The following is an 11,040-nucleotide window of genomic DNA, read 5'->3' as shown; positions in this document are numbered from 1 at the left end:
TAGGGCTGGAGGAAGAACAGAAGTAGCTGTATTTTAAAGGGTACTGAGTCTTCTTACTCTGTTGGTCAGTTAATTACTGGGTGAACCTCAAGATATCACTTCATGTTCTGTGTCTCAGCTACTCCATGCATGAAATGGAGGTAGAGGAAAATGATGCTCACTCGTCATCATAATGATTAAGAGGTGGCCAGAGGAGCCAAGCTCTGCTACTTGGCTTCCTATAGGAGGGTCTTACACTGGGACATGGGGATGACAGGTTGGGGAGGCCTTGGGCATGGGAGAAGCAGAAGGGAAATATGGTGAGGGACACTTGATAGGGCTGTGTGGGCTCAGGGCAGCATGGGGATCTGGATGGGGATTGGTGGAGGTGGGAGAACATAATCTGAATTTACAGAGAGGGTTAAGGGAGGAGATTCAGAGGATCTTATTCTATGGGACTGCTTGAAGGAGGTTTAGGGTTTAGTGTTTGGCCCAAGACTTCAGGGCTCCAGCATCAAGCATTCAAGAGCAGAATACAGGTCACAAATGGAAAAAGCTGGTGCTGCTGCTTAGATGGGGACTTGGGGATGCCGGGATCCCCTAAAAAGGCAGTAGGGAGGGGAGGAAGCACAGCCGGGGCTGAAGGAATTGAACACAGCGGGACGCCGGGGGGCTTTTCTTAGACACAGATGGACCAGGCTGGGGGAGAACCCCCCCGGGACCACAGAGTACGGGCCAGAGAGGCGGGGAGGAGCGAGGCCGGGCCGCCAAGCCCCTCCCCACGGGGCCGGGGCCGCGGTAGAGGCGGGGGCGGCGGCGGAGGGAGTGCGGGGAAGGCGGCGAAGGGCTGCTGCCCTGGCGCTCGGGTACGGAGTGGTGCGATCCGAAGTTTATTGCTGAAAAGGGAGGGGAAAAAAAAAAATAAAAAAAAAAATTAAAGAAGAGAATAGAATAAACACAAGAAAAATTGTAGATAGAGAAAGAGAAAGAGGGAAAGGAAGAGCATCCCCTCGCAGCTGCCCCGGAGGGATGCGGTGGAGCGCGGCCGGCGGGACCCCCCGCTGCCCGGGTACCACCCGGGGCCGGAGCGGGGCTGAGCCGTGAGTGCTCACCCCGGGAGGGTCGGACCGGGTCGGCTGGGACTCCTCCCGCCCTGCTCATCCTTCGCGCATCCTCCGGCGTTGCCTTGCCGTGCCGAACCGAGCCGTTCCGAGCCGTGCCGGACCGCTCGGTCCGTGCCGTGCCGTGTCGGTGTGAACCGAGCAGTGCCGAGCTGTTAGGATGAGGGGCATCCTCTACTTCTGCACGCTGATCCTTTTAGGTGAGTAACGCTGGGGATAACTTTCTGCAGGGGGTTTGTTTGTGGGGATATCTGTCCACCTTCGGGTGTGGGTGATCGCTCCTCTCTCAGTACCCCGGGAGCATCACCCTGCTTTCTGTTGTGCTCGCTCTGGACCCAAGCGCTGGATCTTTGCTACTGTCACTCCGGATAGTTCTGTTTGCCGCGGGAATGGCTAATTACATCAGGGAATGAAGGCACTTCTCGCTGGGGAAGAGGAGCTTGGAGGGAGGTGTTGGGTGGAAATGGATTTAGTACGGCGCCGGGCAGTGGAGGAGATGGAAAATGTCGGGGTTCGGTGCTGGAGGGTGATGGCAATGCATGAGCCCCAGCCCTGAACCGTGTGGAGCTGTGCAGCGGGGTTTTTCGCTGATCCTTCCCAAAACTGGGTGCCCTGAGGGCTTTCTGCACCGGCAGCTGCCTCCCTTTACTCCTATGCAAGCTGTAAAAAGGGTGGGAGATGCTGTCCCCCGTGGGATGCTGCTGTGTCTGCTGGGATGTGGTCCGCAGCTTGGAGCATCCCACTTATAACCCATATCTCTCCTGTGTGCCATGCTTAGGGGGTCCCTGAGTCCCCTGAGTAGTTTCCATGTGTCCGGCAGTGGGCAGCCACAGCTGGGAGCCTCAATTGCTTTGGCTACAAACCCGACAGCTCCCCGTAGGGTGTGTTTCTCTCTTGCTCTGTGCTTCGTTGAGATGGCAAATCCCCAGAATATGGGTTCAAATAAAGAAGAAAAAGCTGCAGAGAGGCAGGGGGTGGGATGTGCTGGTCCTCTTTGAGTGGCTGTTGGGAAGAAGGGATGGAAATGGCTGGAAGTGGTCGGGACATCCTGATAGACCTGTATGTATCCCGAGCATCCCCGTTCTCACCCCAGGTCCTGGATGAAAACCACAGTAGGATTCTTTTTTGCTCAATGAAGATGGTTTTGTCAGTGCTCCAGGTGACTCCTCATCCTCGCTTTCCCTGTCACTAGATGTCACCAGCAGCAACTCGTGCAAGTCCCACCAGGCAGTGGGAGGTTTTGACTCCCAAGAGCAGCTGTTTCCAGCTCACTCCGGGGCTTTGGGGTGTGGAACAGGACCCAGATTTATTCAGCTCCTGACTGCAGGGACTGGAGCTGAGATGGGGAAGGTCTCAGGCTGCCACAGAGCTGGAGATCTCTCCTGTGAAGCTTGTGGGGCATCAGGCTGGGAGGTCAGGTCTCTGCAGGACCCCTTTTTCCAAGCGGTTCAGATTGAGTGGGTAACTGATTGACTGCCTGATTGACTGGCTTGGTGGGCTGATTGATTTTTTCTAGAGAAAGCCGAGTTTAAAAAAAGAGCTTCTGCAAATGGCCAGCTCTCCATTGTCAGCAATGCAACTGGGATTAGTGGGCAGGATTTAAGGATACACTCATCACCTCACATCCAGACCACAGCAAAACCATCAAATAGTTTTTACCTTCTGATCTCAGGGACTCCAGAAGCACCTTTCCACCTCTGGACAAGCGTTCGAGTCTTTGCAGGCTCAGTGCCATCTCAGCAGATGCCATTCCAAGCCCTCCATCTGCTTTATAGATGTTTCCTGGATGTTTGTGTTATGGCTGGACAAGAGCTGCTTGTTCAGATGTGTAGATATCTGTCATGGGGATTGGGACTGCTGAGGTGCTGAGCTGGTGATGGAGCCTCTGCAGCTACAAGCACAGAAATCTCCAGCTTCCAATATCCTGCAAACCACGAGGTTGCAGTGGGAAAGTCTCCCTTTTTGTATGTATGTCCCCCATTGTTTTGGGATGATGCAGGGTGGAGGAGGCAGGACTAGAAGCAATTAGAACCTCTGGGGTGGGACCAAGCAGAATCACCACCATTCATCGAAGATGGAGATCTCCTGCTGTCACACTGTACCCATCTCCCTGTTGGCACAAGCATGCAGGGGAAACCAGACAAAATATATATATATATATAATAATGATATTACTGAACAGATTTTTACTTTCTCAGCCACTTTTCATCCAGATCAACTCCCTGATCTGTCTCATCAGCAGCCACAAGGATACCGGTGGCAAGGGGAATGTAAGACCACACCACTGGGGACAGGGCCATGGTTTGCAGGCATTCACTACTGACTCTGTGTCATCTAATACTTGCTTGTATCTGTGGCACTGGCTAGAAATCCTACCCATAGGACATTGGTCAGGTATATTCAGGTAACTGTGGAAGGTTTTATGTAGGGTGAATCTAGTGGTTGACAACCCTATCCTTGGCAGAGGGGTTGGAACTCAATGATCCATGCTATGCTTTCCAACCCAAACTGTTCTACTGTATAGAAATATATTCTATGATAAAATCCATCCTCCTGAAAGCACTGACATCATTAAATACAAAGAATGTCATTAATTTTACCAAGATGTCTGTCAGTACCTCTATCCAGCCCCTAAAACATTGCCCATCCCTTATTGCAGCAACGGGTCATTGGGATGGAAGGTGGGATCCCAAATGGCATCTGGGATGTCTTCCTCTGACGACAGCTGAGTTTACCTGGGAAGTTTTATGGCTCAGGGTAGTTAGCATCATTCCTGGCATATGTTAACCACAGCCTCTTTGCAGATGCAATCAAACACAAGAGATCGTCTGGCAGATTTTCACCCGTTTTGAGAGCTCACGTCCCACGGGGAGAGCAAAAGCCTCAACCAAAATGCATCTGTGTGCATGAGAGAGAGAAACGCTCCCTAAATTAGTGCCTTTGTCAGCTCTGACAGGAGCAATGCGTTATTTGCATCAATAAGAATGTGATATTTATGCCCCTTTATCGACATGGGGAAGAAATAGAACCACTCTCTCCATGGTTCAAATTCCTCTGCAAGGAGATTGCCACACCCAGAACACATTTATTTGTTTTCCAGGGCTCTGGACCCTAAAAAAACATAATTACTCCTGGATAAAAATTAGTTAAGTGTAATAATTAGTGTGAATTACTGAGTGGTGCTTTATCTTGTTTTGAGATAAATAAATGCCTTCTCAGTTGTGCCTGAAATTCACTTCATCATTTCTTCACAGGTCTCATTCATTTTTATAACTTATCATTTGGTCATCTTTAAGCATGACTTAAATTGTGTTTGAAGCCAGTCAGGTTTCAATGAAAACAAGTTGCGACCAAGACATGTGTGGCTTTTTTTCCCTTCAGTGGGCTTCATTTTCCTTTTGTTTCCTTAGAAAGAAAATGGACCCCTTTCTTCTCAGCCCAAAAGTGGAAGAGAACAAATTCTAAGGGAGTTCTGCTAGAAATATATAAATTAGAAGGGTATAGAATCATAAAACGATCAAGGTTGGAAAGAATCTCTAAGATCACCAAGTCCAACCCCACCCCATCAGCACCATGACCAATAAACCACATCCCTCGCTGCCACAAATGTGCATTTCAAGGCACATTTCCTTGAAAGAAATAAAAAGAAAACTTGTCCCTGTCAATCTTCAGTTCAGTCCTGTTCCAGTTTGTTGTTTTTTTCCCTCCAAATACATCTGTCAAAATCCCCTCTGGTAATAACTTCTGACTTCAAGCCTGGCTGGGCTGATGGTGAGAGCTGTGTGATGGTTGGAGGGGGAGCTGGGAAGCCATGCCCACCACCTTGTATGGATAGCATTCAACTCCTGTAGCTGTCGCAGCTTTAAAGGCTTAAATACGGGTGTGCTGGGACTGGGCTCCTGTTGTAATCATATTTGAAAGTCAAGGCTAGGAGGATGATTTTGAAGAGGTGGATGGGAAGCGGAGCCACAGGTGAGCCTTGGATACTGGAGATGGACCAGGAGTAAACATATTTTTGGTATCACTGTGGGTGATTGTGTCCCATTGTGTCCATGAGAGCCCATGTGTGTCCAGGAGGGGTTGTGGTGGGCAAGGTGATGGAGGATTAGGACTCAGTACTGTTGTATGGAGAGCTGGATGGCTCTGCAGAAGGTGGAACCACCATTTCTCCTGAGCAAGGAGATCCTGGGACTGCCACGGAGAAGAAAAATGAGTGTGCAGAAAGAATAAGTATCTTCTGAGGTCACATTGCCTTCAAATCACCTGTGGCTCCTCTGGGAGTTAGGTCTAAATAACAAGTGATGCCACAGCTGGCATCTGCTGAGTTGTAGAGGGTTTGACAGGTGTTCAGAAAGGCTGGTGTTTTCATGAATATTTCCAAGCATCTTAGGTGAACTATGTAGGTAGAAAGCTATAGAATCATAGAATGGCTTGGGTTAGCAGGGATCTCAAAGATCATCTAGTTCCAACCCCATTTCTGTGGGCAGGGTTGCCAACTACTAGATAGGTTGCCCAGGAACCCATCAAGCCTGGCCTTCAATGCATCCCACAACTGCAGGGGCCCAGCAGTGACACATATTTCCCTGCTGCTGAGATTGGCATCCATGCAAGGTGCGAGATGTAGTCAGAGTCCGGTCATCTCATGCCTTTCCTGGTCCATCTGATTGGAGCTGTTGGGGTAACTGGGATTTACATGCCTGTAGAGGACAGCTTGAGTGAGTGAATGAGCCCCAGAGATGCAGAATAGAATAATCTCTCTGGGCTGCTGCTCGACTGCTTGAACATCCTAATGGTGGAAAAGCATTTTCCTATATCCCATCGGACTAGATCTTTATTTCCCATCTCAGAACTGCCTTGGCTGTATCCTGTCACTTATCTCTTTCCACCTCCCTTCATGCAAATCCCCGATCTCGCTCCGCAGGCAGCTCCTTGCTGCACATGTTCCTCTTTCTGTCCAAAGCCATCTGGGTAGCGGTTTGCATGAGAGACGCAGTAAAAATAGTTACGCTGTTGTCTTGATTTATTGAACCCAACTGGAAAAACCTGTCTGTGATACCTACCCTTGCTGAGAGTGCTTTGACAGGGCTATTAGCAGTGCTCCCCATGCAACCGCTGACAGTTGCATGGGTCATTTTGACACACAAGTGCAGGCAGCTGGATTTAAGTTCATGGGTCCTGTTTATTGAGGAGAAAGGAATGGTTTTCTGGTGCTTCTTCCAAAAGTAGGATCAAGTTGCTCATCTTTCACATATGGCTGAGTCCTGCCATCTATTCTTGGTCTCCGGTGGGATGGCAGTATGTTTTGGCTATGGGACTTTAAATAAATCCAGATGCTAAAGGTCTGGGAGTTACGACCAGAGAAACCATTCAACTCTGTTTTTATTTTTCACAACTTCTGCTTCTTGTGCAAAGAGCAAAAGGCCAAGCGCATCACTCAAGTCAAGTCTCAACACTGAAACTTCTGCCTGAGCAAACATATTGAGGGTACACTCAGTCCCCTCATCTAGGTTCATGCTTGAGGCTGCTTTGCAGGCTGCCCTGTGAACATGTGTTTCGGGTCTCTTCTCCCTTGGAGGAGTTTAGCTGCTAATGGCCATGAATCCCATGAGGAGTTGGAGGTGCCTGTGGGAAGTGCTTGTCTGCAAGAGGAATGTGTTTGGGAGTCCAGAGCTGTGTGATTTGAGGTCTCTGGGGACTCAGAGCTGAGCTGGGCACAGCTCAGGGCAGGTTCTGGAGGAACTTCAGGGCACAGAGAGAGCACAATCTCTGCAAAGTCATCAGGCTTTGCTTCGAGCTTTGCATCGAACGAAGCTGGCTGATGCCTCTGCAGCAGCCACCTGGGAAATCCCATCATCCTTGATTAAACACAGCAAAGGAAACTGTGGGGCAGCTACAGCCTCATGGGAAAGAGCCTGCACTTGGATGACAGTTGTGAGTTTTTTGGAGTAAATCTGGTGTCTGGGCCACCACTCATTCAGTGTTCATGTGGTCCTGTCCGTGAGAGTTTTACGTAAGCAATCAAATCAATCTTAAAAGGTTTTGAGTTTTTCAACTCATCTTGTTTTACCGTGTCAGCCTTTATTGAATGCTTTGTCTTCTTTTTTGCCTCCTGCTCATACTGGACTCTTCAGTGGCAACAGATTCACTGTGTTTACAACTTTTCTTTCTGTCCATTGGCCACCAGCATCACCAGTAAGTGGTGTCCAGGAGCTCCAGACCAGCCCCCTGGATGCTGGTTATAGGCATATTTCCTTGACTTGCAGCCCACCTGTCCCTCCTTCCAGCCAAAAAGCTCAGACCTGCTCAGGGAGGGAGTCATGGAATAGCAGAATATCCCAAGTTGGAAGGGACCCATGAGCGTCATTGAGTTCAACTCCTTGAAAAGCCAAGGGGAAACTCATAGCTGCTTGGAGCTACTTTCCGTGACTCTGGATAAAAAGTTCTTAATAACAGGCTGAGTATTTCTTCTGAGGCTTTAACTTCCAAGCGAGCAAAGAAAAATGCATCTCCCCATGGCAGCCTTCACAGCAATCTCTCAGATATTATACAGCTCACTCCATTACCTGCAATCTGGAAATAGGTGGCAGAAGTCTGCTGTAGCACTGCATGTTTTTCCTTTCCTTGCTCTCTGTGTTTTTCTTTTGATGTTTGGTGTGTACAGCACAAGGCACCTTAAAAAGGTGTCACAAGGCAACATAAATCCGTGCACACTGACTCTTCTGTAATAAAGGCTGCAGGTTAGGACGATGTGTTTGCCATCTCCTAATGGAGAGGGGAGCAAACCAGGATGCTGAATTATTAGACAGGGCTTGGAATGAATCAAAGCCATTTGACCTGTTTGTATAAAACCTCAGACAAGGCTGAGTTTGCCTAAGTGTTTCCTCTGCACGGTGAGGAATTACGCTCCTGTTCACAAGGGTTGGTTGATTTATGCCCTGGATTTGACACATGACTTATAGCAATTTCATGGTAGATCTCTTTTTTTTTTTTTTCTCTTTTTCTCCCTTTGGCTTTTTTTGTTCCTTCCTTTTATAAGAGAACACAGCCAACGAGGCTGGATTGTCTTTGCTGAGCTTTCCTTCCAGTATAGGAAAAAGTACTTAGGAGTCATTAAGGTCACAGCCTACAGATACCCTAAATGTAATGGGAAGGAGTTGTTCTCCTTGCAGGGAGAAGTGGAGAAGGAGGACATTGAGCTGTATTTTAGGAGCATAAGCTTTGCTTTGAGGCAACATCTGATCACTTAAAGGAAGAAAGAAGAGCAGATTCTCCTTTAGAAAATAGTAGGATCACTTTGTGGCTTGTTGGGTTTTGTAGGTATTAACAAATCTTATTGCCATAACTTGTGCTGCCCAGAGACCTTCTTGTTTTTCACAGGTTCACATTTGTGCCATTTTTATGATAGTTCTCTACTCACTGAAGGGAAACAGGAATGGAAATGACTTGAGACTCAGGTGAGCAGCCTTACCCTAGACCCAGTCTGTCTTTGGGGTTATCTAGAAGAAAAGATGAAGAATTGCATTAACCTTAAAACTTGAGACTTCCCCTCATGGACTAGAAAGTGCAATAAAGAACAGAAGAGATGGACCAGAGCTGATTTAGGACAAGAGGTAATGGCCTTAAGTTGTGCCAAGGGAGGGTCAGGTTGGATATTAAGAAACATTTCTTCTCCCATAGAATGGTCAGTCACTGGTGCAGGATGCGCAGGGAGTGGTGAGATCACTATGCATGGAGGTATTCCAGAACCATGGAGATGTGTCACAGAGGGACGTGGCCAGTGGGCATGGTGGGGGTGGGTTGGGGTTGGACGTGATGATCTTAAAGGTTTTTCCTACCTGAATGATTCTATGATTCTATAGTTCTGGTCTGGAGATGGAAGGAGAGGAGAAAGGGCTCTTCCAAGCTTGGAAGCTAGTTGGAGATGAACCGTAATAGGGGACCCAGAAGGAGGAAAGTGTAAGTTTGTAAGGGCCTGAAAGCAATTCAGGAGCTGAGAAAGCATTAAGAGTTGGACTCCCCCCTCTGTGAATGGTGACGTGAGTCATGCTGGGGAAGTGCAATGTGAACTGACAGCTGGAGGACCCATCCATCTGCATGGAGTGCGGAGGCATACACATGGCATAAAGCAGTTCCAAGTGATCACCCTCGTGGGAGTGATATGAGGAAATTTATCTCCCTCTGCTGATATTGCTTCACTCTCCCTCCTGCAGACCCAGTCAGGGCAATCCTTAATGTCTACTGGAATGACTGTTGGTAATTAAGTGCCGGACTCAAGGGGGTCTAGATCTCTAGTTGGGTTTCTTATATACAATTGCATTACCAATTAATTATTGGTCATAAATGGTAGGATTAGAGCAAATATTACTACCGACAACACAGAAACAATCAAACAAACAAAGAAAACACCAACATAGAAACAAAGCAAACCAAAAACTCTCTAGCAAATAACAAAGAGAAATTCAGTGGACTGAATAAGTTCCTAATCTGCAAGGCAAACGTGCTGTCCTACACTCAGGAATTAACTATTTCTGTGTGTCTCTCAGTATTTGGAAAGCAATGCAAACTCACTGCAACTCATTCTAAATGAGGGATATTTTGGAGATAGACAAATCACTGCAAAAAGGAGACAGGGTGGTGTTTGCCCTGGGACGTTGGTGCTTGTGCAGAGTGGCTACCTGCAAACTGGGACTGAAATTACTCATCGTTGTATCAGAATCAGTGCGACTTTCAGCAGCACCTGCTGCTCACACAATAGACTGAGCTCTTATTTTGGCACTTCTGCAGCTGCTGACTAATCTGCTCTGAAAATCTGCCTGCATCCCCTACATGGGGATCAGTGGTCCCACTTTGAGTTGGGTTTAAGAGAGGTGCATGGCTAAAGAGAAGGAGATGAATTCAGTGATGTGCCATGGATACAGGGGAGCAGCCTTGGGGTGCAAAAACTAAAAGCCTCTGATAGAAGAGCAGGCTGAAAAACAGAAAAAAAGGCTGGGATTTTGGTATAATTTGGCTTCCAAACAACACTGACAAATCAGGAAGAGTAAGAACTGCAATAAAAGAGAGCAGAAAATAAAATGCTTGTTGAGGGTAAATCCATCTGAAGAAAATCAAGGAGTAAAATAATGTCTTGGATGTGTCTGTTCTGTTTTACCTGCTTTTATTGAAAAAACAGCTTCCTATTACACTGCTCCTCCTGGAGAGTCACTGGACATGGAGACAAATGGAGCCTGTTTCTCATCTGTCACCTGCTCAGTTCCAGACATGGATGGTTCCAGAAGAAAGCAGGTATGGGTGTCATCCTACCTGCTATTCACCTGGAACCTCTTTAGTCAATAGAGAGGGGCTGCTGGGTCCAGAAGAACATTTATCCTCTCTGCAGATCCATTACTTCAGGAATTACAAGGAGGAATGAGATGGCAGTTTTAACCCTTTCCCTGATTGTTAGATGTCCTGTTCATATGTACCCCTCCTAAACCACCACGGCTGATGTTCCTAGCAGCCAAGGAACCACTCAAACCATTCTATGATTCCATGATTATATGATTGTATGATTATTCTCCTCCCCAGAAGTTGCTTGTAAACCACACAGTGCCCAGGAGCCTTTGGGGATGCTGAACTTTGATTTTCAAGCCCATTAAACTGCCAAATGTTCCCTGAAATGGTTTTGGCCAGGGCCAACTAGCCATCTCCTGGGCACGGGTCAGGATCCAGCATGAGCCAAGGCCCATTAGCAGCAGGTGGTTTGCATGTGGCTGCCCTGTTTGAAGGGGAAGAGACTTTAATAGCATGGATGAGGCAGTTCTGGACCAGCATCTCGAGTTGTTTAATTACCTATCTTAGAGCACCCTTTCTCTCCCAGACACTGGTCATCTCTCAGACCCATCCTGCAGTTGCTGTTGGGCAAATGTGCTTCAAGCTTAATCTCAGCCTCACACATTTA

General features: G+C 47.8%; 1 protein-coding gene across 2 annotated transcripts in view; it reads left to right on the top strand.

Moving 5' to 3' along the window:
* Positions 1 to 770: 770 nt before the first annotated feature.
* GFRA4 (GDNF family receptor alpha 4) overlaps positions 771 to 11,040 on the top strand; it is a 62,757-nt gene continuing 52,487 nt past the window's right edge. The window contains exon 1 of one of the 2 annotated variants that reach the window (XM_015863040.3): positions 771 to 1,300. In XM_015863040.3, coding sequence (XP_015718526.1) covers positions 1,261 to 1,300 — 40 coding nt within the window. In that variant the 5' untranslated portion in view covers positions 771 to 1,260. The remainder of the gene's footprint in view (positions 1,301 to 11,040) is intronic. The other variant, XM_032444607.2, reaches the window with a different exon arrangement.

The sequence above is a fragment of the Coturnix japonica genome, chromosome 4, assembly GCF_054131305.1.
Source record: "Coturnix japonica strain WE chromosome 4, WE-NBRP24, whole genome shotgun sequence".
NCBI lineage: Eukaryota > Metazoa > Chordata > Aves > Galliformes > Phasianidae > Coturnix > Coturnix japonica.
The sequence above is the reverse complement of the archived record's forward strand: the minus strand, read 5'-3'. Positions and strand labels throughout refer to the sequence as shown.